At 39.3% G+C, this 17,445-nt stretch overlaps 2 protein-coding genes across 2 annotated transcripts; both read left to right on the top strand.

Annotated features, from left to right (window-relative positions):
• The first annotated feature begins 826 nt into the window (after positions 1–826).
• LOC137628571 (uncharacterized) lies at positions 827–3,564 on the top strand. The gene is made up of 3 exons (XM_068359726.1): positions 827–1,045; positions 1,582–2,602; positions 2,798–3,564. Exons 1-3 carry the CDS (start codon positions 827–829, stop codon positions 3,562–3,564), a joined length of 2,007 nt encoding a protein of 668 aa, XP_068215827.1.
• Positions 3,565–3,637: 73 nt separating this feature from the next.
• LOC137628570 (piggyBac transposable element-derived protein 4-like) lies at positions 3,638–11,638 on the top strand. The gene is made up of 4 exons (XM_068359724.1): positions 3,638–4,146; positions 7,178–8,212; positions 8,673–9,612; positions 11,624–11,638. Exons 1-4 carry the CDS (start codon positions 3,638–3,640, stop codon positions 11,636–11,638), a joined length of 2,499 nt encoding a protein of 832 aa, XP_068215825.1.
• The last annotated feature ends 5,807 nt before the right edge of the window (positions 11,639–17,445 follow it).

Genomic DNA, 17,445 nt, shown 5'->3' with positions numbered 1-17,445 from the left:
GACTGTATCAAATATTTAGTCATCCTAAGTAAGGAGCATTTAAGGAGTTGTGCTCGTTGGTTAAACATCTCTCTTAGAACCACTGACACTTAGGCTCAGTTGTTGTTGTCTGTTGAGGCGATGGTGGCTCGTGGTATAGCCGAGGATGAGGATTTGGCTAGAGATATGATTAGTGGAAGTTCTGATGATGAGAATTCTCTTGATGAGGTCAGTGTTAACCAGGGTTTGTTACTATTTGAGGACTACCCTCGTACTGGTGTTATTTATACTGGTCCAAGTAATTTAACCGAAAAAACTAGAGTTTCTAATAACCCCTTTGTAGTGGTAGTGCCAGACCCTGTACAGTGTGTTGGGAATCCTGAAAATTTAGATCTTAGCATAATTTGTAAAAAAAATAGAATTATTGAAGGTACAATTCGAAGAGAATGAGAGGGCGAGGCGCCATGAGTTGGAAATGGCTAGAATTAACTTAGACTTGGCTAGGTTACGAGCAAACCCTGACTTTAATAGTACTCCCACCGGTCCTTCTTCAGATAGGTTTAACATAAGTGAGGCATTAAAGTTGGTGTCAGTGTTTGATGCAGGTAATGTGCCGGAGTTCTTTAAGGCTTTTGAGCGGATGGCCACTAGATTGTCTTGGCCCACTGAGATGTGGACTGTATTAATTCAATGCAGGTTAGTAGGTAAGGCCATTCGCCAATATAATGCTTTGGATTAGAGTGTAGCCAGAGATTATAGTAAAGTTAAGGCGTTGATTCTCAAGGCGTAAGACTTGGTCCCTGAGGCTTATCGCCTGAAATTTAGAAATTCTATGAAGCCCGATACTATGTCCTATGTGGAGTATGCCCATCTTAAGGAGGAGCAGTTTGACGACTGGGTAAAGAGTTGTCAGGTGGTCTCCTTCTCCTCCCTGAGGGAGCTCATGCTACTTGAGGAGTTTAAGAAAACTTGTAGTAAAGAACTCAGGATTCACCTGGAGGAGGTTAAAGCATATAGCTTAAGTAAAGCTGCTCAGATAGCTGATGAGTTTGTGTTAACATACCGTGTAAGTAGTAATAGCTTTAGTCCATCAGCCTTTAAATCCCAGTCTGCCAGTCCGAATAATAATTGGAGATCCAATAGCCCGTTAAAACGAAGGTTAAAGCTAGCCCGGGAAATAACACGAGTGGAAGGAACACTCGGGTGTTTTCCCAGGGTAACCAAAGTTCTAATAATGTTGGTAGAGCTAGGGGAACCTGTTTTTGGTGTCACGAGCAGGGGCACTTTCAAGCTCGGTGTCCTGCCCGGATGAGGTATCTCCAGCAGAACGGAAGGGGAGGTAACAACGTTCCCGTATCTTTAATAGCCAATGCCCCTACTACCCCTAATACTGAAGTTGAGTGTTCCCCAGGACCTGAAGGAAGGGTTGTGATTAGTAGTAGTGGAGGTGAAATAAATCAATCACCTACTAGCTCTCCTTTGTGACTTTTTGACAAATATATTTGGCCTGGCAGTTTGGTGATTGATAGTAAAGTTATCAGAGTGAACTTTTTGAGGGACACTGGGTCTACTTGATCATTGGTCTTGTCAAGGGTGTTGAAGGATGTTGGTGTGAATTCTGGAAATTATGTGGTCCTGGGTGGGTTCCCTGATACAGTGGTTTCTGCACCTTTGGTGGAAGTAGAGGCATTCTTCCCAGGGTATCACAAGGTGACAGAATTGGCAGTGGTAGAAAAGCTCCCTATCCCGGGCATTGACGGTATTTTAGGAAATGATATGTTAGATGCCCAAGGTTATGAAATATTCCCAATAGTGTCTGTAACTGCTAGTCATGTGGCAATTACCACTCGAGCTTCTGCAAAGGCTGCTGCCGCCTTACAGAATGAGGATAATTTAAACTTTAATAGTTTAGAGGTAGATGTAGAGAGACCCGGGTCTGTAGGTAGTGGTAGTAGTAGTTTTATAAATAAAATATTTAAACCTGATTGTAACCGTGTAAGCTTTATTGAAGCTCAGAAGGCTGAATTCAATTATGAATTAGGAGGTACGGATGATTTAACAAAACCCAGGTTCTGTGTGATTAGAGGTTTGTTGTATAGAGTTAGTCGTCCTGTGGATCACGGCTTGAACCAAATCTCTCAGGCAGAACAGATTGTGGTACCTTCAAAATATCAGAATGATGTCCTTAGTTTAGCTCATGAGGATTCCTTTTCTGGTCATTTTGGAGTTTGTAAAACTCATAGTAGATTGGCAAAATATTTTTGGTGGCCAGGATTGAAATCCTCAGTGAAGAAATTTGTAGGAAGTTGTGAAACATGCCAAATTATGGGTAAACCTAATAAACCTATTCCTGAAGCCCCTTTGCATCCAATTCCTGCAATTGGAGATCCTTTTACTGAGTTGGTTGTTGATGTGGTTGGGCCTTTGCCCCGAACTAAATCTGGTTTTATTTATCTTTTAACTATAATGGACAGAGCATCTAGGTTTCCTGAAGCTTTTCCTATGAGGAAAATTACATCCAAAGTAGTATTTGAGAAACTAATAGAATTTTTTTCCAGGTATGGGTTGCCTCGTAAAATTCAAATTGATTGTGGCACAAAATTTACGAGCAAAGTGTTTAAAGGTAAATGTGCTGAACTGGCTATTCAGCACATTACCAGTGTACCTTATCACCCAGAGAGTCAGGGCGTAGTGGAAAGGTTCCACCAAACCCTTAAGTCTATTCTAAAAAAGTACTGTTATGAGCAAGGCGAGGATTGGGATAAAGGTCTTCCCTTTGCTCTCTTTGCTATACGTAATCATCCCAATTCTTCCATAGGTATAGCTCCATTCGAGTTGATTTTTGGGCATAAAGTATATGGTCCTCTAGAAATTTTCCATAAGTTGCTAGAGGTTAGTCATAAGAAAGAATTGAATGTGGGTGAGTTCGTTGAGGACCTGAGGAGGAGATTATCTGCTGCCTGGAAACTTGGCCAGAATAATTTGGTGTTGTCTCAGGCCTCAATGAAGAGAAATTATGATAAGAAGAGTAAGACACGTTCGTTTGAGCCTGGTGAGCTTGTTTTAGTTTTGAGTACAGACTCTGACAATCTTCTGGAACCTAGGTATAAGGGGCCTTGGAAGGTACTCCGGAAATTGTCTGATGTCAATTATGAAGTGGAAGCTCCTGGGACCAAACGAAAGTGTCGGTTATTCTATATAAATAGATTGAAATCTTACACAGTTGGTAGACTTGATCCTCTAGCTATAGTATATGAGCCAGTGTCTCTAGTGTTAGACCACACATTAGAAGAACCAGCCGACTTGTTTTGCCAGGTATCATCAGATGCCCTTACAAGTAATATGCAAAATTTTGAAACTTTAGTAAAGGGTTTGGAGCATCTGGAGGGTATCCAGAAGGATGACATGTTGAAATTAATATCTTCTTTTTCAGACTTATTTCAGGCCTCTCCAGGCAGACCGACCTTGCTCCAACATGATGTTGATGTAGCCAGTGCTTCCCCAGTCAAACAAAGTCCTTATAGATTAAATCCAGAAAAACGGGATATTGTCGAGAAGAAGATAAAGTATAATGTTGGAGCATGATTTAATTAGACCTTCGGTAAGTCCTTGGAGCTCCCCTATTGTACTTGTTAAGAAACCTGATGGGCAGTTTCGCATGTTAGTGGACTACCGCAAGGTCAATGCTAATACAAAGAATGACTCTTTCCCTTTGCCACGTATTGAGGACTGTCTTGATCGGATAGGACCTGCTAAGTTTATAACCAAATTGGATCTTTTAAAGGGATATTGGCAGGTTCCCCTATCTGATCGAGCTCGTGAGATTTCTGCTTTTGTTACGCCCTTTGGGCTTTACGAATGTAAAGTAATGCCCTTTGGGATGAAGAATGCAGCGTGTACCTTTCAGCGGTTGATGAACAGAGTAATATGTGGTTTGGAGGGTACAGAAATTTATGTAGATGATTTGGTTATTCACAGCAATGATTGGCGGACTCATTTGGTGAGATTAAAGAAGGTATTTGAGGCCTTGAGAGCCGCTGGTCTTGTTGTAAATTTGAGTAAATGTGAATTTGGTAAAGCCAAGGTGTGTTATCTAGGTCACGAGGTAGGTTTGGGTCAGGTTACTCCTAAACAAGCTAACCTCGAGGCTCTATTAACCCTGGATAGGTACGGTGGGTCGTACGCGACCCCGAGCGTCAAAACAAAAGAGGTTTTTATCACGTGACTCACCCCCGTGATGGAATTTGTGGGTGATCGACCTGCAGTCAGTCACTTGCCCACACGCTCAGGTAGTGTACAGACGTGCTTCGCTCTAGCTCTCCTCCTTCCCAGATTTCTGAGACACGTCGGGGTCGTTCGCGTCCGAGTTCACCCTTCTAAGGTAAGTTGCATATTTATCAAAGTTATTACGTATTATGAAATTGTCGTAGAATGGTGCAACTTGTATAGGTTATCGGATGTGGAAATTCTTCGTGGATGATTTAGCTACCACGTGCATGATTTTTTTTTTAGTTGAAATGCCGTTCATCACCACGAGGACCATTTTACCGCGAGTGCCCCTTTTTCAGTTTTTTGCATTTTTTGGCCAAGTCATTTTTCCGTAAGAAATTGCCAAATAGTGTCGCAAAACTTTTGCTTTTTCAGTGTTGGAAAGTGTGTATAGATGATCTGGCTACCCATGCGTGACTTTGTTTTTGTCAGGTACGCCGTAGATATTGGTATGTGGGGCATTTAACTGCGGTTACCAATTTCTGTTTTTTTTCAATATTTGTAAAAATTTACTGCAGCGTAAGGAATTGCCGTATAGTATTGATTTTTTTTTCATGTTTATTTGTTCGAAAGTGTGCCTTCATGGTTGGGCTAACACGTGCATGTGTTTTTTTTCATCTGAGATGCCGTATATTAGAATGTTGGCCATTTTTCCGCGAGTGCCCCTTTTTCAGTTTTTTTCATTTCTTGGCTAAGTCATTTTTCCGTGAGAAATTAGCAAATAGTATCGCAAAACTTTTATTTTTATAGCATTGGAAAGTGTGTATAGATGATCTGGCTACCCATCGGTGACTTTGTTTTTGTCAGATACGCCGTAGACATTGGTATGTGGGGTATTTAACTGCGGTTGCCAATTTCTGTTTTTTTCAATATTTGTAAAAATTTACTGCAGCGTAAGGAATTGCCGTATAGTATTGATTTTTTTCATGTTTATTTGTTCGAAAGTGTGCATTGATGGTTGGGCTAACACGTGCATGTCTTTTTTTTTATCAGAGATGCCGTATATTAGAATGTTGGCCATTTTTTCGCGAGTGCCCCTTTTTATTTGCTTTGCATTTTTTTGCTTAGTCATGTTACCGTAATGAATTGGCAAGTTTTGTCGTAAAACTTATATTTTTATTGTGTTGGAAAGTGTTTCTAGATGATCTGGCTACCCATGCCTATCTTTTTTTTTAGCCAGATATGGCGTATATTTTTAAGTATGTGTTCGATTGTCCTGTGTTTGCTATTTTTTCGTTTTTTCCCATTTCTTTCGGAATTACTACGTACTAAGTAACTATCACAGAGTAATGATTCATTTAGATGTTTATTTGTCGAAAAATGTGCCTTGATCGTTTTCCTAGCACGTGGCTGAATTTTTTGTTTTCTGAAGGGATCACCATTAGCACGTTGCTATTTTTCATAGAGTGCCCTTTTTTATTTGTTTTGCATTTTTTTGCTTAGTCATGTTACCGTAATGAATTGGCAAGTTTTGTCGTAAAACTTATATTTTTATTGTGTTGGAAAGTGTTTCTAGATGATCTGGCTACCCATGCCTATCTTTTTTTTAGCCAGATATGGCGTATATTTATAAGTATGTGTTCGATTTTCCTGTGTTTGCTATTTTTTCGTTTTTTCCCATTTCTTTCGGAATTACTACGTACTAAGTAACTATCACAGAGTAATGATTCATTTAGATGTTTATTTGTCGAAAAATGTGCCTTGATGGTTTTCCTAGCACGTGGCTGAATTTTTTGTTTTCTGAAGGGATCACCATTAGCACGTTGCTATTTTTCATAGAGTGTCCCTTTTTCAGTTTTTTTCATTTCTTGGCTAAGTCATTTTTCCGTGAGAAATTAGCAAATAGTATCGAGAAACTTTCATTTTTATAGCATTGGAAAGTGTGTATAGATGATCTGGCTACCCATGCGTGACTTTGTTATTGTCAGGTACGCCGTAGATGCTATCGGCGTGTGGCGTGTTTTCCTGCATTTGCCAATTTCTGTTTTTTTCAATATTTGTAAAAATTTACTACGGCGTACGGAATTGCCATATAGTATTGATTTTTTTTTTTCATGTGTATTTGTTACAAAGTGTGCCTTGATGGTTGGGCTAACACGTGCATTTCTTTTTTTTTTTTATCTGAGATGCCGTATATTAGAATGTTGGCCATTTTTTCGCGAGTTCCCCTTTTTATTTGTTTTGCATTTTTTGGCTTAGTCATGTTACCGTAAGCAATTGGCAAGTTTTGTCGTAAAACTTATATTTTTATAGTGTTGGAAAGTGTTCCTAGATGATCTGGCTACCCATGCCTATCTTTTTTTTTTTAGTCAGATATGGCGTATATATTTGTTACTGTTTTTAGAATGATATATTGTTAATTTATTCTCATCATTAATTTATTTCCTTATTTCCTTTCCTCACTAGGCTATTTTTCCCTGTTGGAGCCCTTACTTGGAGCATCTTGCTTTTCCAACTAGGCTTGAAGCTTGGCTAATAATAATATAGGTATGTGTTCGATTTTCCTGTGTTTGCCATTTTTCGTTTTTTTCCCATTTCTTTCAAAATTACTACGTACTAAGTAACTATCACAGAGTAATGATTCATTTAGATGTTTATTTGTCGGAAAATGTGCCTTGATGGTTTGCCTAGCACGTGGCTGAGATTTTTGTTTTCTGAAGGGACCACCATTAGCACGTTGCTATTTTTCATAGAGTGCCCTTTTTTATTTGTTTTGCATTTTTTGTCTTAGTCATGTTACCGTAATGAATTGGCAAGTTTTGTCGTAAAACTTATATTTTTATAGTGTTGGAAAGTTTTTCTAGATGATCTGGCTACCCATGCATGACATTGTTTTTTGCCTCAGATATATTGGTAGGGGATCCATTTTTCATCGAATGCGTATTTCTAATTTTTTCTCATTCTTTGCAGATATCAAAATGGCAAGCAGGAGACAATCTTTGGGCTTGGATGCCATAAATCAGCTCTTAGAGCAATTCGATAGTGATGTCGATGATGCTTTGGAGGTTGATGACATCAGTGACGAGGAATTCATCAATGTCGATGAGTTGAAGCAGGAGGTCAGGGAGGAACAGGAGGAACAGGAGGTGACCCAAAATCCTGAGATGGTCGCCTTAGGGAATGGTGATGGAGAAGCCGACGACGATGTGGGGGAGGAAGAGGGGGTTGGGGCTTCGGGTTCTCATGTTGTCCCAGTCAGCACGATAACAAGTCCTGTGCCATCGACTTCACGTGGTCCGCCCCCAGTAACGGTACCGGTACCTCAGCTCACGCCAGTGGAGGAGAGAAGCAGGAAGAGGAGAAGGGGGGATCTACAGGCAGCCAGGGGGTCGGCAATCACCCACATTGATGCTGAATCGGTGAAAGGTCGCGACGGTACCGTTTGGCATAGAGACCCAAATGCCACCCTCCCCCATATGTTCACACCAAGGATTGAGCCTGGGGGTCCCACTTCTCTCACGTTGGGAACGAGCAAAGTGTCCGACATTTTCTCTCTCTTTTTGACCGACCGCATGTTAGCCGAGGTTGTTTTGTATTCTAATGAACGCCTTGCCCTATTGAGGAGTCATTATCATCATAAGGGCAACGTTGCCCTCAGGGACATTGACCTGAGGGAACTGAAGGCGTTTATTGGTATCCTAATAATGACGGCAGTGCGGGCGGACAACCATACACCGACGTGGGACATGTGGAACCTCACAGAGGGAAATCCTTTGTACAGGTGTACTATGAATGAGCGTCGTTTCACCCTGTTGGTGAGGGTAATTCGCTTCGATGATTCGGCCACCAGACAAGAGAGGGTGAAAGTGGATCGCCTTGCACCCATTAGAAAACTCTTCGATCACGTGGTGACCAATTGTCGAAACAATTACACCCCAGGACCACATCTGACTGTGGATGAACAGCTTGTCCCTTTCCGGGGGCGCTGTCCATTCAAGATGTACATACCCAATAAACCTGCTAAGTAAGTAAAATTCTTTGTTTTTTATATTTGCACATGTTATTATTGTTTTGAAATTATAAAAAATTTTATATATATATATATATATATATATATATATATATATATATATATATATATATATATATATATATATATATATATATATATATATATATATATATATATATATATATATATATATATATATTTTGTGAAGTAAAGAACTTGCTATATGATTTATATATCTAAATCATAATATATCATCTATTCTATCTCTATCTATGTATAACTTGTTCATTTATATAACTGATAATTTATCTTTCGTATTTGTAAATGTTTTTCTTATATATTTATTATTATCATTATTTTATTATTAATATTACTATATTGATTAGTAATATAATTGTATATTGTGTATTTTTTTAATTTTTTTTTATCTTTTTACCTTTATTAGTTACTAATTCCATATCCCTTCTTCTAGATATGGTATCAAGATTGTATTGGCGTGTGATGCCGATACGCATTACATGTGTAATGCGATTGCGTACTTGGGGAAGGACACTGTCCAGATACCTAGAGGATCGACGCTTGGAGAAGTTTTTACGTCTGATCTTGTGGCACCTTTTCAGAGAAGTGGCCGCACAGTGACGACGGATAACTTTTTCACGACGCTACCGCTTGCTTTGTCACTCTTGGATAAGGACATGTATTTGTGTGGCACCATTCGCCAAAAGCCTTATATTCCTAAGGAACTTACGGAGAAGGTGCTTCCCCCAAAGGAGTCAGTGGCAGTGTTCAATTACGAACACAATCTAACTCTACAGTGTCAGCAAATTAGTAGGACTAAGAAGGTGATGCTGTTGAGTTCCCTGCATCATGATCCGTCTGAAGTCGAAAAAAAGAAGACCGACATTCAGATGTTTTATAATGCGACCAAGGGAGGTGTAGACACATTCGACCAGATGTGTTCTACATCTAGTTGTATTCGTAAGTCACGACGCTGGCCTATGACTCTCTTTTACGGGATATTGAATATAATAATGGTCAATTCTTATATTCTCTATACGTCCATGCCTTTCACCAAGCCAGTGCCAAAGCGAACGTTCCTCAGAGATATCGCCTACGAGTTGTGTGCTCCCCAGGCAATACATCGGTATCTAACGTCACACAGTTTGTCGAAAGGACTCCGTCAAATCATGGTGGATACTTTCAAGATACCTGAGCAGGTCCCACCAAGACGTCGAATTCCCGTTGGCCAAAGAAAACTCCCTAAAAGGATTCGCTGTCACAGCTGCCCGCCTAGGGACGACCGCAAGACAAACACTGCCTGTCTCCTGTGCAAGAGTCCTGTTTGTCTGGACCACCAGAGTGTCCTCTGTCCAAACTGTAGCATCTGTCCAAACTATAACGCAGCGTTATTTGTAAGTTACAACATGAAAATTTTGTTTACTTCTTTTTTGATTGAATATCATCAAATTTTATTACCGAAAATATTATTATTGATTTACAATTTTCTTTTTTTTCGATTTTATTTCCCTTCAAATTTTTTTTTTGGGGTCAGCATTCTAATTTTATATTCGTAAAATAATCGACATTCATCCAGCAACCCACCATACAATTTTTATGTATATCCAAGAATAATTAGATTAGTAAATAACACCCTCATCAAATTTTATTACCGAAAATATTATTATTGATTTACAATTTTCTTTTTTTTTCGATTTTATTTCCCTTCAAAATTTTTTTTTTTTTGGGTCAGCATTCTAATTTTATATTCGTAAAATAATCGACATTCATCCAGCAACCCACCATACAATTTTTATGTATATCCAAGAATAATTAGATTAGTAAATATCACCTTGAAATTGACATACCCTTCCTACATTTCAGGAGGCAGAACAGGGAGTCTGAGTCAGTGTGGTTGGCGGCCATTTTGTGGACATATCCGAAGCGTAAGTTGCCATATCTATATATATTCTTGTTCCCTATAAAATTTTTGATATTTTGGTATATTTTTACCTGCATAAAATCATATTATATATTATATATAGGTATTTTTTTACGAAATTTCTAAGTACTCAAAAAATGACCTTTAGATATGGCCCCTGATATAAATGTAATTTACAAAATAATGAAGATTTTTTTACATATGTCTATTCTAGGATAACATGTGTTTATTCCATAAAAAAATTAGCCAATTCGGATTTCATTTGGGTACCTAAAAAAATTCATGAAATTTGGACACATTTTTTTGGCCAAAAAAAGTTACCCTTTTTTTCTCATTTCAGATCTTCACCTCTATGGGTCTGATTTCATCCAAAATATAGGAAGATGTGTCCTAGACATTCAAGATTCAATCCCTAAAATTATTTTTGTAAATAGGAGAAAAATTATTTTTTTATGAATTTTTATGTAAGGTCTTTTTTTCTACTTATTTTTTTTAAATATTTATAATAAATAGTTTTTATGCAGATGAGTAGTTTTTATCTTTACAGTAGTTTTAAGCATTCATTGAAGTTTTTTTTGGCAAAAGAAAAAAAGAGGTTACTGCAAAAACTGATTTTTCAAGAATTTTTTTTGGCGTCGGGGTCGTTCGCGTCCGAGTATACCCTTAAAGGGGTGTCCGAGGAGCGTACCTATCCAGGGTTAAATTTGCAAAGGCCACACAATGTTAGGGAGGTCCGGAGAATTTTAGGTATGTTGGGTTATTATAGGAGATTCGTCCGAAACTTCTCTGACATTGCTCAGCCCCTTACTCAACTATTGCAAAAGGGACAAAAGTTTGTATGGTCTTCTCAGTGTGAGGAATCTTTTTTAAAACTCAAAACTGTATTGATGTCTAACCCCATTCTAATGTCTCCTGACTTTCAGAAACCTTTTATTGTGGCTGTAGATGCTAGTGATGTGGGTATAGGTGGAGTACTTTTTGAAAGACATGAAGATGGTGAAGTGCGTCCAGTATCATACTTTAGTCGTAAGTTGTTGGATGCTGAGAGAAGATATTCTACCATCGAGAAGGAGGCTCTAGCTTTAATTCGTACCTTGGTTCATTTCAAACCATATGTTACAAATTTTTCCTTTCCCGTAGAAATTTGAACGAACCATAATCATTTGGTGTTCATTGAAAGAATGAAAGGTTCAAACCAGAGGATTTTGCGTTGGGCTCTTCAGCTACAGGAGTTTGTTTTAAATATTAAGCATGTTAAGGGTGTTGATAATTGTATTCCTGACGCCCTTTCTAGGATGTAAGTCTGGTCAGTTCTCTACTCACCTCGCCCTTCTCATTTCTCCTTCGGGGTTTGTATTGGAAGTTATATTTAAGGTGGTTAATTTGTTTTTATCATATTTAAAATGAGTGTATCGATTCGGGCTTTGTCCTAAGTCTGTTTCATTATGTTCTGAGTTTTGCTTCACCTTATTTTTGCCTTGCAGGATGTTTTAGATTAAGTTGTCTCTTTTTCCCTTGTTGGATGTTTTAGATTAAGTTTTCTATATGGTTATTTTCTGGTATGTTATATGGTTGTGTGGTACTAAAAATATTTATTCTATTTGAATAATTTTTTTTTTAGGGGGAGGAAGGTGTCAAATTAACGTAATTTATTGCTTGTTTTTTCTTAAATCAGCCTTTTACCTTAGTTTTAAGTGTTCTATTATATTCAGTTCAGTAACTATTTTTTATCGTTAACGTAACGTTCAGTGGTTTTGCTCAGTGATTCCTCCTCTTGTTGTTAATTGCCTAACTATCGTGTTAACGATTGCTTTTATTTTGTTTTCGAGTTGGAATGGAACTGTAGTTCAGTGAGTGGAGACCGGGCTAAGGCAGTTCGGGCCTGGATAATCTTCTGGACGTACGCTATTTTGCTGGCAGCCCTTTTGGAGATTGATATTACGCCTTTTTGGAGGAATACTTCGACGGACCTCCCTTGGAAGTGGTTGCCCGTAGATGTGCTGAGCCATCTGCGGTGTACGTGCATTAAGGAGTGTGATCACGGCTGTGATGTCGCAGGTTACTGTCACTTGCGACTCCTGTACTCCTGATTCTCGCCGGAGGATTTGTCGGAAGACGTGGTCGTCGCTGTCCCGCCACGTAGAAGATGTCATGTCAACCACTGTCCTGTCCGTCTTGAGCTGCATGTCCAGGAGAGCTATTGGCTCGTGAGGAGGCCTGTAGGGAGGAAATTGCCAGGTAAGACGTAATTATCCTGTGTTGTTCTTCGGAATTGATGCCAACCCCTGAGTCTACCTGGACAATTTGTGTGCTTCCTCGTATATATGCTGGGAGATTGAAGAGACTCCGGTGCACTTTGTTGTACACGAGGATTTGTGTATATAATTATCAATCATATTCATATTTATTATGTCATGTTAAGCTGTTGGTATTGGGTTAGTTTTAAGTTTAGTACAAACACGGTTAGGTAGGAGATTTAAGGTTTTCCTGTCTTTATTTTCTCTAGTCTTCCTTCAATCTTATAATTATAGGTTAGTGGTTTTGGGCTCGTATCATTATTATTTAAGCCTTGGACATATTATGTCCTTTGTTTTTTTTTGTTATGGTTAGTTTCTAAGTATTAGGTATCGTTGTGAGCCCGTTATTATTATGTTTGTATTTAATATTAAGTTTGCTCACAAGGCTTATTTAGTATTAAGTGTATTGTGTAATTTAATATTGTATATTTTATTTTGGTGTTTGTTTCCACATTCCTCATACCCTGTGTACTTTCTTACTGCCTACGATCCTTGTAAGTATTGAAATTAAAGAACCTGTATCACGGCCAAAGGGTTCGTAACATATATATATATATATATATATATATATATATATATATATATATATATATATATATATATATATATATATATATATATATATATATATATAAATAAATAAATAAATCACCCCCCAAAAATAATAGATCTTCCACAACAAAAATAAAAATTAAATATTGCATGTAAAAGTGTAGGCAATACATTATAAATAATTCCACTCATTTCTTCTTAAGGCCTCTTCAAATAAAAAACAGAATACGCAAAGTGAAAAAAAAATTCATAACATCAGTCTTACACAACCTCATTAATAACCTCCCTCTGGTTGCGGGGAATACAGGCTTTTTTGGGGGGACTGGGGTAGGAATAGATATTCCTTCATCCCTAGATTTGACTTGTCCGGGTTTACTGCACAATTTCGCAACACAACTCACCAACACCATTTCTCCATTCATTTAAAACCACTACTACACTTGCACTTGCAACTATCAACAGGTGGCCACTGGCCGTTTTCCCGAGAAAATCATTCATCTTCCCGCCTTCTTGTATAGCATTAGGTATATGGTATTCACATCTACACATTCTCTAACACTGCCTATCTTCATGGCTGAACTTTAATCCTACAGCCACTTGCCATTCGGGAAACCCGGCCCCAGCAACCAGGAATCATATAAATACATGAATAATACAACATCCGCCTGATGGATCTCACCTGATGGTTTTTAGGTTCACTCAGCAATGTTATATATATTGCCCCACACGGCAGAAATACCACAACATTTCACTTATACATTAAGCATCAACATAAAAACACACGTCAGAAGGAAAAATGAGGTGTGTTCAAACAGCACAACAGCAAAGAAAAATAAAAAAATAATTCCTCTCATCAAGCCAAGGAATGTCACGTATGTCACATGTATTTGTACCTGCGATTCACTATAATTACATCGCCGTAATTTCATCGCGGTAATTACATCGTGGTAATTACATCGCATGGTAATTACATCTCACGCATTTTCACCGCATTAAAAATACATCTATATATATCACATCGTCTGTAATTTCATCGTCTTGAATTTTTAAAGATTATAAATTTTTAGTTGTTTTATACTTTTCATGATTGTCTTTATATTAACCACGAAAAATTTTTATTTTAAAAAGGAAAAATAGATATTTAGTATTAATAAGGTTTTAAATAAGCTTTTAATTTTTTTTTCGGCTTCGAGAACTATTAGCTGTTTAACGCCAGTCTTATTTTAAATAAATGATAATTGCCCCATAGATTCCTTCGTAAACTTTTTAAAGAAAATAGATGTATTTTACAAATTATAGTTGCTTTTATGGTTTTATGATAGTATATTTTTAAAGCAGCACTTATTAAAAAAAGTAATTCAAGCACAAGTCATTCTAAAAACAAAACAAAATAAAATAAACACACCAATTTAAAAACAAAAAATCTGAATAAAAGGTCTTCTTTGTACTCAAAACGACAAGTTATGAGTGATTCCTCTTAGATAATCCAATAGTTCGCAATTTTCAAAATCATTGACTATTCTTTGAATTCTTAATGCTGTATCCTTATACTTCTTTTTTTTTGGGCTCAAGCCATGTTGTCCTGATGGAAATTCCTATAGGGTAGCTTCCTAGGGTATATTACAACTACGGCGATATTCCCAGAGAATTTACCTTAAGGTCCCAGAATTCTAACTCCTGGAGCGAGTATCCCTCGTGAAAGGGATATCGCCACATATCAGAGGACGTATTCTTGACACGCCACATGGCAATCTGCATCCCGAACAGAGATTTCATCTCGCAGGGGGCAAATGGCAAGAAACGAATTCGGGAAAAAAAAAGGGGGAGCCGCTCCCAAGGCTCCCTATCTCCCGATTCGTAAGCGTGCCTGGCGCCAATCCTGGCGCCATCTGCATTCCTTTTTGCGTAGCTTAACAACTCGGTGTTTTTTCCTGTGTTTCTCGAAAATCTTGGATTTATTCTGCTTTTCATGGCTTCTCCGCCTTCGTCGGCCTCTGATAAGTTGAGTACCATGTCTTTTATGTATAAATGTAGGCTCTTGGTAAATTTTTGAGTGATTAATAGGATTAATCTTTGTTACAAGAGCCGTAGCCTACCAGAGGCGTCATGGACGCTGTCGCTCGCTAGGTATAAGTTTAGTTAGTCAGAGCGACATTCGCGGTTGTTTTGCTTTGATAAATTTTAGCTATTTAGCATTACATAGGATTTCCTTTCGTGCTTAGTATTATTTTGGCGAAGAATTCGCCATTCTGGCCTACGTTAGGCTATGTAGCCTAGTCGTTTGGTCCTAGTACTTCATGCATGAATTTGGGTTTTCCGAGTGTATTAAAATTTTATTGAAGCTTTAGGCTATGTTTTATACATTAAAGATTGTGTGGAATATTTCCAAGATAGTATACGAGTGAGTTTCGGTGATTTAGGTAATCGATTCTCTTGGTGCCTAGGCTAAGTTGCTTATGGAGCCTTAGTATACTTTCTCATACTCCCCGGTTGCTTTCTTTTCTTCGGAGAAGGTATGCAATCCCTATCCCTCTGTTTAAGCCTTGGGCTTATCCCTAAGTGGTTTTTTCTGAATTAATTTTCGATAAAAACTATACTGGGGTGTTACTGTACCTTCCTGTTCCAGTAAGTCTGGTTCAAAGAGGGACAGAACAACAGAGTTTTTTAGTCTGAGTCTGTGTTTGTCTGGCTTGGGGTAGAGTCTCCCTCGCTGGCCTGACACAGACAAAGGTGGCTTAGCCTCCTTAGGTCACTACCGAAGGTTTCTGTGGATATGATTACTTCCTTTGTGATCTACCAGACTAGTCCTTGTTGCTGTTCTCGGGGGAGGATAAGTTTCTTTCCCTGGGAGTAGCAACACCTTCCTTGCTTTGGTGCTCTGGGAGCTGGCAAGTATTGCTGTCCTCCCCCTTGGGTCTCCCTTAGGCTGAGATGAGTTTCTTGGCTGCTGGTGATCCGTCACTAAAGCAAGGTTGGTAGGACCCTCTTTTGTCCCTTCCCCCTCTATCTCCGTAATGGCCTAGCCATTACAGTACTGTACGTCGTTCTACATCTGGACCTAGTATAGGTTAGGATATGGAATTGACTCAGCCCCCTGCTGGCCGGCAGAGCTGCCGGCCGGCAAGGGTCTTATATTTTGAGTGCTGCCCGGACCTCCCTTGGTCCCTCATCCATGCCTGCCTGTAGAGCCAGACGGCATTGGTCAGGAAGCCTGAATTAGATTCTCCCCTTCCTTATATGCACTCTTTCGGATTGCCGGGCTTGGAGGTAGTGTATACTCTTATCCCGGCATCCATCCTATTTTTCTTCTAGTGCTGTACCCGACCCGGCTGCCGGCGGCAGCCGGGCAGGTGTAGTCCTCTGGTTCTTTTGCTGCCGGCTGGCATCGGTCCTGTACCTTTGCCGGCCGGCTAATGTCAGCCCTTGTCTGCTGGTCACCAAGAGTGTGGCTAGCAGCTGGGTACTACCTTGTGTAGTTGCCGGCCGGCAGCCATTGCCGGCCGACATTGGCTGTTGCTGGCCGGCAATTGCTGCCGATCGGCACATGCATTTGAACCAGAGTTCTGCCGCCTTATAGCTGTTAAGTAGTATACTTTAAAGCTAGTTATGGTGTGTGCCAGCCGGCAGGTGCCGGCCGGCACGTATCCTCCTATACTGTACTAGTATTCTTCAGTATAACATATACAGTAAGAAGAAAACTATAGTATGGGTTTTGGTACAGCACTGTGTGTTCTAACACTTTTGTGTTTTCTTGCACAGTCCTTTGCTGTTGCCCTACAGATAGGAAAGTGAGTTCTTTCCTGTATATTATCCAGGTTTTTAAAATCATTGCTCAGGTGTGAGCTCCACCTGTTTCCTCTGGAAACTTTGCATTGGTTACTCTAGAAGAGATTAACCATTTGATTTTATTATCTGGAAGGCTGCAGCATTGGGTTGTGAGGGAAAGACAAGTGTGTGTCTTTCCTTTCTGAATTGTTATGCTATACTATGCATATCCAGTGATACATAGTTCACTTGATACTCATGGAAATTTCTTCTCTTTACAGAAGGACCCTCCGAAGTGCGGAAGTGTTTTCTGCAACGTCCGCAGCAAGAACCTCTGCGGACATGAGTTTTGTAGGAGACACGCAGCATGCGCTGTCTCCAAGGATGATCTCCAGTATTGGGACCCTCAGGTATGTACTGTGTGCACTAACCTGATTACTGAGGCCTTTGATTCCCCTAGAACGGCGGAATCAAGGGATATAGCTAGGAAGAAGCTTCGTACCTGGGTAAGGGGCTTCCAAAAGAACACCTCTGGCCCTTATCTTCCAAGTGAGAAGATGAGGGCGTATCTTTTCCCTAAGGCATCAGCTGATGCAGTGATTCCCCAGCCCCAAGAGGAGATCCCCCAAGTTCAGATCCGGGTGGATGCTGAAGTCGCGGTCGCGATGCAAGACATCCAGTTAGATGACAGG

This window comes from Palaemon carinicauda, chromosome 36 (assembly GCF_036898095.1).
Source record: "Palaemon carinicauda isolate YSFRI2023 chromosome 36, ASM3689809v2, whole genome shotgun sequence".
Taxonomy (NCBI): domain Eukaryota; kingdom Metazoa; phylum Arthropoda; class Malacostraca; order Decapoda; family Palaemonidae; genus Palaemon; species Palaemon carinicauda.
Note: the sequence above shows the minus strand (reverse complement) of the source record. Positions and strands in the feature narration are given on the sequence as shown.

What these genes read in the sequence shown, in the direction of transcription:
- LOC137628570 (XM_068359724.1), top strand. Translation starts at nt 3,638, where the DNA reads ATGTTAGTGGACTACCGCAAGGTCAATGCTAATACAAAGAATGACTCT. An exon ending in GCTCTATTAACCCTGGATAG is followed by an intron (nt 4,147 to 7,177) that starts GTACGGTGGGTC and finishes AATGGCAAGCAG; the next exon opens with GAGACAATCTTTGGGCTTGG. An exon ending in ATACCCAATAAACCTGCTAA is followed by an intron (nt 8,213 to 8,672) that starts GTAAGTAAAATT and finishes CCCTTCTTCTAG; the next exon opens with ATATGGTATCAAGATTGTAT.
- LOC137628571 (XM_068359726.1), top strand. Translation starts at nt 827, where the DNA reads ATGTCCTATGTGGAGTATGCCCATCTTAAGGAGGAGCAGTTTGACGAC. An exon ending in AGTTTGTGTTAACATACCGT is followed by an intron (nt 1,046 to 1,581) that starts GTAAGTAGTAAT and finishes AGGGTGTTGAAG; the next exon opens with GATGTTGGTGTGAATTCTGG. An exon ending in TACGAGCAAAGTGTTTAAAG is followed by an intron (nt 2,603 to 2,797) that starts GTAAATGTGCTG and finishes ATTCTTCCATAG; the next exon opens with GTATAGCTCCATTCGAGTTG.